Source organism: Pelodiscus sinensis, chromosome 9 (genome assembly GCF_049634645.1).
Source record: "Pelodiscus sinensis isolate JC-2024 chromosome 9, ASM4963464v1, whole genome shotgun sequence".
In the NCBI taxonomy this organism is placed as follows: Eukaryota; Metazoa; Chordata; order Testudines; family Trionychidae; genus Pelodiscus; species Pelodiscus sinensis.
The window spans coordinates 39,528,744-39,543,590 of record NC_134719.1 but is presented as its reverse complement, the minus strand read 5'-3'; the positions used below and the strand labels follow the sequence as shown (position 1 = coordinate 39,543,590).

The window sequence follows — 14,847 nt, the reverse complement described above, 5'->3', positions numbered from 1 at the left end:
GCCCCGTAGTGCCAAGACAGAGCACTATTTCTCCATATTATATCCATATTTCTCAACAAGTCACACCTAAATCCCCTCCCAGAGCCATGAGCTCATACCGCCTTCCTGCCCCCAAACACTCTGCCCCAGTCCAGAGTCCCCCTCCTGCACCCAAACACCCTCCCAGAGCTTGCACTCCTTATTCCTTCTGCACCTGCATTTCTTAGCCCCATCCAGCAAAAGTAAGCGGGGAGAGGAAGCAAGTGGTAAGGGGTGGGGAATGGAGCGATTAGGGTGAGGCTACAGGAAAAGAGTGAGGTAGATTTTGGTTTGCCCTTAAATTTAAAAAGTGGACTTGAGCATAAAAAGGCTGGAGACCACTGCTTTAAGGGAGGTGTGTTGTTGGATTCTGAGTAACCAGTAAGGTATTATAGAAGCTGTTATGGTAAAGCTAAGTACTAGATTATCCACCAGCTTTGGGGAGTGGCTCCCCCATTCTTTGCAATTTACCTAACTGAATAGCTCAAGTGCTGCTCCCTACTCTTAGGAGTCACAAAATTTGGCAATACTTCTCTGGTCTCTGGGGCACTGACAAATAGGGCCATGGCCATTAAACCTGAGAGTCCTTTAAACTCTAGCATGTCAGTCTGTTTGGGGTCTCAGAGTTCTCCATTAGAAGGAACCTCAGTCTGTTCAAATTTCTAGGTGTACCTTATAAAAGTTGTGCAGATAGCACATTCTGAGGGGACACAAGCACGGAATGAATTAAGAAGCCAATAACTACAACGAAGTTAAAAGGCTAATAAATTGCAACAGTAACAAACTATACTAGCAGCTAAATCATGACAAAGCATCCCACTCACTGCCAAAAAAGCAGTTAGAAGGAACCGAGGCTCAACAGGTCATGCTGCTCCTTTATGCCCATGAAGGAAGAGGGTGAAGTGCAATGAGTGGGCATAAAGGGCACCTGAACAACTCCTACTGGAGAACACCTGTGCAAGGGATGTTGCTGCACCATATGTGGGATTCGCATGAAGTAGAACTAGAATAAAGCTTCGTTCAGTACTCTAAAATCTTCCCCACTAAGGCTATGTCTACACTGCCTTTTTTTTTTTTTTTTGGCCAAAGAGGCAATGCAAATGAAGCTCTCATTAGCAACTTCTCGTGCTTCATTTGCATATTCTCGTCCAATGCTTTTTGCACCAGAGATTTTTGCGCAAAAACAAGCAAAGTAGACGGGTCCGTTTTGCACAAAAACCCCTTTTGTGCAAGATCTTATACGGAGATTTTTTGCGCAACACAGACCTATCTACTCTTTGTGCAAAAACCTCTGGCACAAAAAGCATTGGACGAGAATATACAAATGAAGCACCAGTTGCTGCTAATGAATACTTCATTTGCATTGCCTCTTCTGCCAAAAAAGAGGTATTGTAGACATAGCCTCACATAAGCCACAATAGGAAGAGCATGTTCATGCTCCAGGTATATGTATAGAGCCATCAAAGCACTATTTTGCCTACTGTTCATAGCTTTATATGGATGACTGCTCCTACTAAAATGTAAGTAACAAGTCAATTTTCACTAAGGACCCAAACTGATGTTTTTAAAATACACAACCAGTGTTTCAACCACTCCATTTTTCAACAAGGAAACCAGAACCAATTTAGTGTAGTATTCTGCATTCCAATATAGGGAATATTCAAGTTAAGATTGGTGAAAGACAGAAAGAAAAAGCCATTTCAACTTTGGTTTGTCACCCATGAGGGTGGATGCTAGCAGACAAAAACTATCAATAGCAGCTGAACAATATGCAACATGACATTTTGTTTTGCAACAGGATTTTTGTTTCCAATAATATCAATCAGCAAATAATTGAGAACATCTTAAACTTCACACTAAAAACAATAACACTTATTTTATTTATAACCAGAACACTTACCTGGCATTGCTCAGGTTCTTCAGGGCAGGGGTCTGGTGGTGGGGGGGGGATACAAGTCAGAGTTGAGGAGGGGCTCAGGGGAAGGGGTTGGGAAGTGTGGGGAGCTCAAGGGAGCCCCAAAGCTGGCCTGCAGCAGCTCCCTGGGGGTGCCTCAGTGGCAAGGGTTGCTGTTCCTTGGTGGGACGGGGAAGGACTGCAGCAGCGAAGCTCCCTCCCTGTGCCCAGCTCTGAGACGGAGAGGCAGTGGTTTGGGGTGGAGAGCCACTTACCTGTGGCTGGCAGCCTGCAACATGCAGTGTCTCCCAGGTGTGGCCACCCCCCTGTGATCACTCTGCAATATAACTGTCTCCCATACTTGCTGCTGTCTTGTGATCATTGCAAAGCATAACTGTCCCTGCTATCCGACCCTTCCTTTTCTGTTTAATGAGAAAATCAGATTCCACACACATCCCATTATCCTAGCACAGCCAAACCCTTATCTTGCTTTAAGATCTGATAAGAGGAAGCTGCATACCAAATTTTTGCTTCTAAGTCCTACTGTTTAAGAGAAGTTCTTGAACAAATGGATTCATGGACACACAGATGCACAAATTCTCTAAAATATATACTAGACTATGCAGCTCTTCTCTAGGATAGACTTACATGCCAATTTAATGAAACTCAGGTTAAGTTCAGTACTTTACCCTTCTTTATAAACAGATAATTGTTTCTACAAAATATATTTTAGAAGTAATGCTACAATTGGCATGGAAACATGAAGTGCAACCTTTGCACTTATGAAAATATATTTCCTATGATATAAGCAGCTAAAATGTCTTACCCATATGAGAAAGCATCATTTGATCTCCACTTCGAAATGACTGAAGCTGCTAATCCAGCCAATAGAGCAGTACAGTCAAAGAACATATGAAAGGAATCTGATATTAGACCTAAACTGGAAAGGAGCAAAAATATTTCAGTTAGTTCAATAAGGTCCATGTTAAGTTTGAAAATCAAAGTGCTTTAAACCACAAACACACACACACACACACACACACACAAGCAGTGTACACTTCTGCTTTTTTGTGACTGAGATCGTACACCTTGCTGATTACTGTATGACATTCAGATGTTGGGGGTATCTGAACTTGGCTTACCTATTACATAACCGTCGTAATACCCTGAAGAATATTATGATGCTTTCCATGTGATGCCTTAAAAAATACCATGTGGAAAAAATCCTAATATTAAAATACCAGACTTCCTAAAGTCTGTATATATAACCTTTGGAATCCAAAGGGTTCTACATCTTGTGTCTCAAGAATTAGATTATATTTACTTACAGGCAAAAAGATGCCTGCTTTTTTAAACCACTAACTCTGTTAACTCAATCTAGATTGTAAAAGTAAATTTCTTACAGGTACTATCCTATTGCAACCCTGATGTTGCCGGACCAGAGAGCGCTGGACTAGAAAGGTTCAACCTTTATCATTTAGTATTACTATTGTGGCAGAGCCTAAGAAGGACTGTAAACAGACATGAAGGTTCCACTATACAACATACTGTGCAAAAGCAGCCACAAAGACTGTCCTTGCCATAGGAAGCTCAAAATCTATGAAAGAGTCATCCCTAGGGTGCAGCAAATCTAGACAACTGCTCTAGGCCCCATGTTTTGGAGGGCCCTATGGGCTGGCACAACTGGCCAGTCCCAGAAGTGACAGATTCATCACTTCTGCCCCAGGCCCAGCATCTGCCCCAGGTACGTTCTCTGACCTATGATACACAACAGATAATTAACCTTCTAGATGGGGGAGTGGGAAAGCCAAGGGAAGAGAACAACATGAAAGTAGAGACAGGTTAATTGGCACAGGCAATATATAGATTAAAATCACTGATTTAAATGTCCAATTTTAATAAATCAACAAGTAGGAAACTAGGAATGTAAACCACTTTAATTGGCCAGTATCAGAGGGGACAGTGTTGAGCTGCCCTGATCCAGAACTGATCAGGTCCTGAGGGGTGCTGGACCAGAGAACTCCAACCTATAGTAATTTAGAAACTAGGGCTGTGAAAGTGTAACCATGTACACAATTAATCAAAGAGCATGAGTTCATCAGTTACGTTCACCATTACATGCAGGGTCCCCCTTCCTCGCTGTGCTGCTGCCTCCATATCAGAGGCAGCAGTGCAGGGGAACAGGACAGGAGAAAATCAGCTCCTGGGGAGCCGCCTGCTACCCCTCTTCCCCTGCGTGTAACTTCTGAAATTTTGAGTGGTTACATATTTACTTGAACACATTTAACATCCCTATTAGAAACTGACACTAGTTTCACATAGATCATTCATACGCAATATTCTGTGCAGTTAGTTATTGCTTCATTAGTACTATAAGTTGCACAAATCAACTGGGATACTGCCAAGCACTCTAGCCAGTCACATAAATCCTGGAGTTGAAGATAGCAACGTGACCATAGAACCAGTACCTCATAAGCTTCGTTGGTGCTCTACTAGTTTATAGATACAGTTTATGGTGCTGGTTTTCATCTAAAAAAATCCTTATGTGGCATGAGACTCACCTACCAGAAAACTGTCACTTGATTATTGACATCTTCAATTGATCTCACTGTACTTTCCAGGTGAGATTTTTAACAGCACTTACAACACTAATCTAACTTTAATGTTTGCAGAACACTACAGTCTGGCATTTTTTTTATTTGTTAGTAAGCTTATATAAAGATCTGAGGTTTTTACCCTCTAAATGCAAGTGTCTCTGATCCTTAGCATCTACCATCCAAAAAACCACTACCTGGTTTACTCATCTTTTTAAAGCTCAACGACAAAGTAGAGCAAATTCAGATGCAGGTATCCAATCATCTCACACATGATCACTTGTATATTTACAGAAATTGTATTACAGTAGACTTCCGATAATCCGGAACCTCTGGGACCTAGGTGGTGCTGGATTATCAAATATGCCGGACTATCAGGAGGTACTATAAACTGGTTTTATATTATTTATATATATATATATATATATATATATATATATATATATACACATACACATACACACACACACACAGAGTCCCCGGGTTACGTATAAGATAGGGACCGTAGGTTTGTTCTTAAGTTGAATCTGTATGTAAATCGCAACTGGCGTCCAGATTCAGCCTGTTGAAACTGATCAGCGGCTGATTCCAGGAAGCCCGGGGCAGAGCAAATCTGCCTCGGGCTTCCTGTAGTCAGCGCTGGTCAGTTTCAGCAGCAGCTGACTTGGGGACGCCTGGGGCAGAGCAGCTGGGGTGCTGCTGGGTTGCTCCAGTAGCGCCGCTCCTCGGCGCTACTGGACCAACCCAGCAGCACCCCAGCAGCTCTGCCCCAGGCGTCCTGATTCAGCCGCTGCTGAAACTGACCAGCAGCGGCTCAATCAGGACGCCTGGGGCAGAGCAGCTGGGGCGCTACAGGACCAACCAGCAGCGCCCCAGCTGCTCTACCACAGGCGTCCAGAGAAAAGCCTGGTCTGCTGGGGGAGTGCAGCCCCCCCCCCCCCCCCCCAGCAGACCAGGGAGACGCGGGCGGCGGACCGAGACGCACCGCGGTCCCGCTGCCCGGGTCCTCCGCAGCTTTGCTCCACGTCTCCCTGGTCTGCTGAAGACCAGCAGACCATGGAGAGGGGGAGCAAAGCCGCGGAGCACACTGGCAGCGGGACAGCCCAGACGCGCCTCGTCTGTCCTGCCGCCGGCGTCCTCCGAGGCTTTGCTCCCCATCTCCCTGGTCTGCTGGAGACAGCAGACCAGGGAGATGGGGAGCAAAGACAGCCACGGCACGTCTGGGCTGTCCCGCTGCCCACGTGCTCCGCGTTTCCCTGGTCTGCTGGGGGGGGGGCTCCTCCTCCCCCAGCAGACCAGGGAGACGTGGAGCAGCTTTTCTCGCCCCGGAGGACGCGGGCGGCGGGACCACAGCGCATCTGGGCATCCCGCTGCTCCCGTCCTCCAGGGCGAGAAAAACCCCGCAAGTGCGGATCCGACATAAGTCGGATCCGCGTAACTCGGGGACTGCCTGTACTGTATACATTAAATACTGTATATAAAGTGTTCTTAACCCTTTTTATTGTACATACTGTATACAGTATACTGTAATATTTTAGGTTTTAAGCCTTTTTACCCTTTTTGCTTAGTTCAGCTGCTGCCGCTGTTACCTTGTGACTCATTTTTTGCCAAAGCTCACTCACTAGGCTCTTGCCATTTTGATGCCGGACTATCAGGAGTGCTGGACTATTGGGAGTTTTACTGTATATCCATATGATTCAAATTTTTACCCTGGCTTTTACTTCAGTCTTCTTCATTGTAAGACTTAAAATAAAAAAAGATGTGATACAGCTATACAAATGAGCATTGAGAGTATTCTTGGTTTATAATGAACATTTTAATCTACATAAACAATATTTTTGCCACTTGTGAAAATCTGGCAAATACTTCTGAAGATTTTTTCCCCTCCCACCCAAACACTGGCTGTCATTCTAACAGGCACTAACTAGACACCTCAGTTCTTGTCACCACAAACATATCACAAAAAGTGATTTACTGCTGGTAGTAAATCCTAATAAACTACTGAGTTCTTTCATGATGAAATAAACAAATGTAACTCATTTCTTATAAATCAAAATTTCTTACTCAATTCAAGTTTACCTAATTTAAGAAATCCACTTACAGAAATCATGTTGACTTCTCCCAATCAATTATGTTCATCTGTGTGTCTGACAATACTGTTCTCAACCAATTTGCCTAGTATTGAGGTTAGATTTACAGGCCTGTAATTGCCAGGATCACCTCTACAGCCTTTTTTTAAAAAACTGCTGTCACATTAGCACAGTTAGTAGATCTAAAAGTATTAAAGTGTGAAACTGCAGAACACTTGGGAAAATGCCATTTGGTCCTAGTGACTTGTTACCATTTAGTTTATCTACTTGTTCCAAAAGTTCGTCTAATGACTCCTCAATCTAAAAAACAGTTCCTCGGATGTGTTACCTAAAAAGAATGGCTCAAGTTTTGGAATCTTCTTCAAATCCTCAGCCAGGCGGACAAGTGCAAAGAATTACTTAAATTTCTCCTCAATGACTATTTTCTTTGAGTGCTCCTTTATCATCTCGATCATCCAATGGCCCCACAGGTTGTTTAACAGGCTTCCTGTTTCTAAAGTACTTTAAAAAGTTTGCTATTTTTTTTTAAGCTAGATGTTCTTCAAAACCCTTTTTGGCCTTCCAGATTATATTTTTATACTTAATTTGACAGAGTTTATGCTCCTTTCTATTTTTCTCACCAGGATTTAACTTTCACTTTTTAAATGATGCCTTTTTATCTTTCATTGCTTCTTTTACTTGGTTGTTAAACCACAATGGCACTTTTTTGGTTCTCTCACTGTGTTTTTTAATTGGGAGTATACATCTAAGCTAAGCTTCTATTAAGGTGTTTTGGAAAAGTTTCCATGTATCTTGAAGAGATTTTACTTTTGACACTATACTTTATTTCTGTTTAATTTATCTCATTTTTGTGTCATTTCCCTTTCTGAAATTAAATGCCATCATGTGAGGTTGCTGTGGTGTTTTTCTTGCCATAGAGATGTTAAATTTAATTGTATTATGGTCACTATTTTCATGTGGTCCAGTTATATTCTCCTCTTGGACCAGATCTTATACTCCACTTTGGACTAAATCAAAAATTGCCTTCCCTTTTGTGGGTCCTGGGAGCAGCTGCTCCCAGAAGCAGTCATTTAAGATGTTGAAAAACTTGATGGATGGCCTAGACCAGTGATCTCCAACCTTTTTACACCCAAGATCACTTTTTAAATGACAGACCAAGCCAAGATCTACAACCCTGCCCCTTCCTTGAAGCCCCACCCTCTCTATTCTCCTCCTCTCCATTACTTGCTATCCCCAATCCTTATACTGCTGCTTTTTAAAAAAAAAAATAATAATTCTTCTGTAGGAAAAGGTTTTCCAACATTTGGCCTGCCTAGACTGGACCAAATGTCAGAAAAAAAACCCTTCTTTTGGAAGCCCCCTTATTCCTTGTGGGAAGAAGAATATAGGGGTGACCGAAAGATCATGTTTGCTCCTCCACTAAAAAAGCAGAAGAACAAACGCAACCTTGGATGCAGAAGAGTTTTTCTGGGATATCTCCAGAATCCTGAAAAACTCCTGCAGTCTAGCCGGACCCTTGCTAGGTTGAGACAGGATGTGTAGTCTCTGGGTGGGAATGAGGGAGTTGGGTGTGGGAAAGGGTGAGAGGTGCAAGCTCTGGGAGGAAATCTGCATGCAGGAGGAAATGGAGAAGGGGACACTGGCTCGGAGAGGGGGCTCCAGGCCAGGCAGTGCTGGGGTACTAAGCAAGCCACAGGCTTGTGGATGTGAGGGTGCAGGAATTTGGGGTTGGGGTATGTGAGGGGCTCAGAGCAGGGAGTTCCAGTGTTTGATAGGCTCAGGTCTAGGGTCTGGGGAAGGAGGAATGCAGGAATGGTTGTGGCCAGATGGAGGTTTATCCCCAATTGGGGGTTTGTTGGCCAGGCTTCCTTTTTAAATAAAATACTATGTTAAACACAAAAAGTTTCTGCATTGTCTTTATTTATGAGAAGGGCAGGGAACCGGCCTTGAGTCAGGGTCACTGACCCATAGAAAAGTCATTCATGAGCAGGGGACACAGTACTGGGGAGGGGTGCTAGTGGGTTCTGGGGCAGGGAACAGGGTACCAATGGGGGCAGGGGAGAGGGGACAGGGTGCCAGAAGGACAGGTTTCTGCAGCAGGGGACAGGGTATGGGGTGGCGGGGGAGAGACAGGTTTCTGCAGAGGGGAGTAGGGGCACAGGTTTCTGCAGTAGGGAACAGGGTGCCAGAGGGAACTGGTTTCTGCAGGGGGTGCAAGTTACTGCAGCGAGGTGGGGGGGGGCAAGGGAGAGGGAACATGGGGGCAGGAGGACAGGGGACAGGTTTGGGGCAGGGGAGAGGGAACAAGGTTGGGGGCAGGGAGTTCCCTACACCAGCCACGGAGGGAAGCCTCCGTCCCGCGCTCTCTCCAGGCTGACCGTAGGGCAGCCGGACTGGAGCAGAGAGAAGCGGCTTCTCTTCTCTTCGCTCCACCCCAGCTTCACTGTGCTCAGCCCGGGAAGCTTGCTCCAGCACAGTTGGAACTAGGCGCAGCCTCCCTGGGCTGAGCGCAGGGCAGCCAGGCTGGAGCTAAGAGAAGCGGCTGCCTGGCCAGCTGGCCATCGCGCTCAGCAAAGGTGCACCATGCTTCATGTGGGCTGGTGCAGAGGGAAAGCTACCTGGCCAGCTGGCTGTGGCATTCAACCTGGAGGAGGCTGAACCACACTCCAGCTGATCAGGCGGCTTCTCCTCTGTGCCTGTCCACAGAGCGTGGTACACACTGGCTGAGTACCATGGCATGGTGCTCAGCCAGGGTGCCCCGCCAGGGCGCCCCACATGGGCAGGCACAGAGGAGAAGCCGCCCAATCAGCTGAAGCGTGGGGTAACCTTTTTCAGCTGAAAGCCACAGCCAGCTGGCCGGGGTGATTCAGCCCTTCCGACCTCCCAGCTCCCACCATTCCCCGCAGCTACTCACCTGTGTTGTTGCTCGGTGAGTAGCTGCTCCTCAAATGACGAAATCAAATTTAAATGTACTGCACAGGCACGCAGTTCAGAGAGGGCTCAAGAGCGACTCTTAGAACCCCTGAGATCAACCAGTAGATCGCGATCTACTGGTTGGTGACCACGGGTCTAGACAGTATTTGGTCCTGCCATGAAGGCAGGGGACTGGACTCTATGACCTCTCGAGGTCCCTTCCAGTCCTAGTATTCTATGATCTCTGCATCCCATCCTGAGATGCTGCGTACCTAGACAATATGGGGATAAACACCCTTATTATTGCGGTTTTTTTATTTTTATAGCCTCTCTAATCTCCCTTAGCATTTCACAGTCACCATCCTGGTCAGGTAGTCAGTAATACATCCCTACTGCTACATTCATATTACTATAACATGGAATTACTAACCATAAAAATCCTAAGGAAAAGTTTGATTCATTTATGATTTTTACTTCATGTCATTCTATGCTTTCTTTCACATACAGTGCAACTCTCTGGTATTACTTTGTTCCACTGATTATCCTCATTCCACCAAGTTTCTATGATGCCTATTATATCAATTAGGGCTGTCCATTAAACACACATTAACACCTGCAATTAACGCAGGGCAGAATTAATGCATTAATTTTTTAAACACATTAATCGCATGTGTTTCCACAGTGCTGCCCCTTTCAAATGGGCAAAGCGGAGCGAAGCCAGGGTCAGCTGGAGTTCCCAGCTGACCCTGGTATCCATGTAGTGCTGCCCCTTTGAAACACCACCGCAGCATTTCAAAGGGGCAGTGCAAGTGGAGCCCAGGATCAGCTGTGCGACGCTGCCCCTTTGAAACATCACTGTGGCACTTCAAAGGAGCAGTGTCGCAGGAGCCCAGGATCAGCTGGAGTCCCCAGGTGACCCTGGGCTCTGTGCAGCGTGCTCAGCTGATCCTGGCATCCTCTTGGCAGTGTTTCAAAGGGGCAGCACTGCATGGAGCTCAGGGACATCTGGGGACTCCAGGAGTCAGCTGGAATCTTATTATTGTTTAACAGCACAAGTAATCACAATTATTTTTTTTGCTTAACAGCCCTAATATCAATATACTCATTCAAAACAAGGTACTCTACTTCACCCATCTATTTAGACTTCTAGTGTGAACATTTTTGGCTATCAACTGTATTTATGCAAAAGCAGTTTACTAAATAGGATAAAATGTTCCTTTGGCAAACAAATTGGGATTGTAGAAGAAAACATACAATACTCCTACATATCTGATTAGATTATACACTCAGACCTGATATACTCTTAAAAGTTAGCTTAAATCAGGCATGTCCAAAGTCCGGCCCGCGGGCCAATTGCGGCCCGTGTTCCGGTTTAATACGGCCCCACAGGTAATTTGGCAATATCTATCTTTTATGGCCCCCAACGAATCCATATGTATTGAGATGAATACATTGTAAAATCTCAGTTAATGTCAGTTGGTCTAAATCAGTTATAAATATATTTGGACACAACATGTATACTTGGTGTTATGTTCCTGTTCATATTTTTTGAACTTAAAAGTTGACAGACAACCTTTATTACCAATAATATGTAATATACTTTACAATGTTCCTGACATATATTTCAGCTTCTTGGATTTTTTTTTTCATCTGGCCTTCAGATATGAAAGGCAGAGTGATTTAACACCTGTTTAGATTTGTCATCCATATGACAAAATGAAAAGTATGCTGTTTGCAATAAACTTTGCATAAAATAGTTAATTTGCATTTAATTTTAATGGTTCAAAGAATGTCAGGCAAAATGGTCGGCCCTCACGCATGTTCACTTCATCAAATCTGGCCCTCGTTGAAAAAAGTTTGGACACCCCTGGCTTAAATGCACACCCCAAAGCACCATAGCCATGCTGATCTAAACCAAGTGTATATGCAGCTAGATCAACAGATTCTTCCAGCAACTTAGCTAAGCTGCACAAGGAGAGGCATTACCTACAGCAATGGAAAAACCTCTTCTGTCACTAAATAAAGCATCTACACCACAATGCTATAGCAGCATACCTACAACAACATAGCAGTACCACTGTAATGCCCATACTATAGCCAGGACCTTAGACATTACACTATGATAATGCGTGCTATAGAAAAGCCTCAAATATCTAACCTTTCAGAGGTTTATTCTAGAATGATACAGGGATGTGAACGGGTACATGTTTCAAGGGTAAGCCTGGGCTTATCGGTTAATGTGCACGGTTACATGCAGCCTCCCTCCCTGCACTGCTGCCTCTATCACTAGAATGATACAACAGCTCAAACAACTCTTTCCTTGTGTTTACAGATTTTAATCTTTTTTCCTTTTTTTTTTAAAAAGAAAAGACTTTAATTATCATAAGGTCCAGTACTGATAAGACATTGTTTTGAGGCCACTAGGACATTATATTGAAGAGATGACAATTCCCCAAAAACAGAAAAAAGCTGGTCACATCACTTACCCATAGTACTCAAAATCAGTCTAACAACAAGTATTTTGCAGCAGACTAGAATATTCTAATATTCATAACAGATGCCAACTATAGGGGCAGCAATATACCTATACCCACCATTCTCAACTTGGGGTCAGGGGACTTATGGGAGCCTGCATATTATGTCTAAACAGATCCACATCACTATTCAAAACATTTTAGGCACCCACAAATGAACAAAGATTGAGAAAGTCATCTATGCTACACTGCATTTTAGCTTTGTCAAGTTTCCTCTGATGCAATACACAAAGCATTTTTTCTTTACAAGAAATGGCTTCACAAACACAAATGTTATTCCATGGTTTCTTCCTTGGCATCAACTCAGAACAACTGCAATACAGTTTATAGAAATTACATTAGAACAGCAAATTTATCCAAATCTAAATTTATGAAAGAATGAAAATGAAACGTCCAGTTCAGTCAGGGAAGATGTGGCCCACTTCTAGCAGCTGATGTAGAAGTGTGAAAACCAAGAGAGGAGAAACTGCTTTTGTAGTTGGCTAGCCATTCACAGTCTTTGTTTACTCCTAAATGTATAGTGTCAAATTTGGAAATGAATTGAAGCTCTGCAGTTTCTCTTTGAAGTCTGTTTTTGATGTTTTTTGTTGCAGGATGGCTACTTTTAAATCTGCTACTGTGTATCCAGGGAGACTGAAGTGTTCTCCTACAGGTTTTTGTATGTTACCATTCCTGATAACTGCTTTGTGTCGCCTTTATACCTCCACATCAGCTGCTAGAAGTGGGCCACATCTTCCCTGACTGAATTGACCTCGTTATCTCTGGCCTCCCTCTTGATTGGTACTTCTTTCTTTTCATGTGCCTGTATATTTATGCCTGCTTCTAGAATTTCCACTACATGCATCTGACGAAGTGGGTCTTTGCCCACAAAAAACTTATGCTCTAATAAAAGTGTTAGTTTATAAGGTGCCACAGGACTACAAAATCCAAGTAATGGAAATCTAAAGAATTTATACACTGCACTGCTCCAAAAAGTGCTGAAGCAGCAACTCTTTTGATGAAAGCAAAGGATTTTACCAAATGTTTCAGTGAAATATTTAAAAATCATAGGAGGGTAACAGGAAAAAAAGAGCTCTGGATCTTTAGGTTACTACTTCAAGGTGCACTATAGAAAATTGAGTTTAAGTCTTAAAGTTTGTGAAGTGTCTGATCAAAATCAAAAGTTTAGAAAGCAAGGATCTACTACTGATACTAGCTGATAATTCTGTAACCAGTCTCTGTAGAACCCAAAATTAACACAAAGACTGAAATCTTTCATCATTAGGACAGTCCCTCTGTCAACAGATAAGAGGTGCAAAGAAATCTGCTATTGTTTCTACTCTGTCCTTTAAGGGAATAGATTTTTTGTATCTGCACTAGCGTAAAGTGAGCAATTTAAGCCAGCATCAATGTCACTGCATTTTTTTATTTCAATTTTTACTAATGAAGTCTTTCATTGATTCTTAAGCTTTCATCCTGTCTGGGTCTTGTCTAGCTTTCTGAGTCTATCACTTTATCTATTCCAGGATGTTTCAATGCCACTTACCAATACAAAGTGCACTCTGCTTCTGCCTTTTGGGTGTCAGTTTGTCAACACTGCCACCTTCCAAGATAAAGGATCCACGTGGCAGGTGAGGAGAGGGGAGGAGGAGGAGGAGGAGGACTGCAGCAATCTCTAAATGGTGCAGTGCACTCCAGAGCCACCACTACTCTGCCCTGAACCCAGAAACCACAACAGAGGAGACAAATCAAAAACACTTTTCATCAATGTGAATAACTCATGAAAGAGAAACCCAAGAGACCTGTACTGGCTGCATGATTTTTAAATCTCATTTCTGGGGTCTGTAAGCAGGATGTGACACATCTTTCAATTCACAGCCTTCTCTAATCCAAAATAACCTCAACATGTAGAAAAGGACTCAGCCTAGCAGATTGCAATGTCAGGATAGGGAAACTTGCAGCCTCTTTATCACAAAGCCAACGTTGTAGGAAACGTTCTTCAATAATCCAAAAGCCTCATTCAAACCTTCTTATCAATCTAAGACACAGATTTGGGCCACTGCTAGCCGGGGAAAGGGGAAGTTTGAGATACTGAAGCTGGTGAAGGCAAGGTTGGGGAGAGGTGAATTGGTGCCTGACTTCTCCCCAGCTCACCCAACCTCCATCAGTTTCAGGGACTTCCCCGCCTGCTGGCGTGTGTACGGGCGCGCATACACCCCCACCCCGAAGGCGGAAGAGCCGCCACCTGCCGCCCCAGCGGCTCAGCAGACGTGGCACTGGCAGCCGCCGGAGCCGCCCCCCAGGCCAGTACCTGTTACTCCAGATGCCGTAGAGCAGCTCCACGAAGGCGAAGGAGAGGTTGAGGCAGAGGAAGAAGAACAGGTTCCGCGAGGTCTTGTCGGACAGGATGGACCTAGGCACAGGGCACAGCGGTCACTCGCTGCCGGGGCCCGGCCCGGGGGCTGACAGCGCGTGCGGAGCCGCCCCTCCCCTCCGCAGCTGGCGAGGTGCCTTGGGCGCCGCTCCCGGCCCCGCTGCTCCCAGGCACAGCGCCCCCGCCCCCCTCAGCCGCCCCCGCCGCTCACCTGAACCAGCCCGAGACTTTGCTGGGCAGGTTGAACTTGGGCGGCTTGTACTCGTCATCCTTGATGGATAAAGGCAACATCTTGCCGGCCGGCGTCCCCGGAACAGAGCGGGGCAGGTTGGGAGCGGCGCGGCTGCAGCGCCCCTTCGCCGCGCCGGGATCCGCTTCCGGCCCTCACCTGCCCTGCGCCTGCGCAGGCGCCACGAGGGAAAGTGGGCGGGACCAGGAACCCTAGTTCCGT

General features: G+C 44.9%; 1 protein-coding gene across 2 annotated transcripts in view; it reads right to left on the bottom strand.

Annotated features, from left to right (window-relative positions):
* The window catches only part of SLC30A7 (solute carrier family 30 member 7), a 54,454-nt gene extending 39,640 nt beyond the window's left edge, over positions 1-14,814 (bottom strand). The window contains exons 1-3 of one of the 2 annotated variants that reach the window (XM_075936615.1): positions 14,608-14,814; positions 14,334-14,435; positions 2,739-2,852 (exon numbers count right to left, since the gene is read on the bottom strand). In XM_075936615.1, the coding sequence (XP_075792730.1) occupies positions 2,739-2,852; positions 14,334-14,435; positions 14,608-14,687 (296 nt within the window). In that variant the 5' untranslated portion in view covers positions 14,688-14,814. The remainder of the gene's footprint in view (positions 1-2,738; positions 2,853-14,333; positions 14,436-14,607) is intronic. The other variant, XM_075936616.1, reaches the window with a different exon arrangement.
* Between the last annotated feature and the right edge of the window lie 33 nt (positions 14,815-14,847).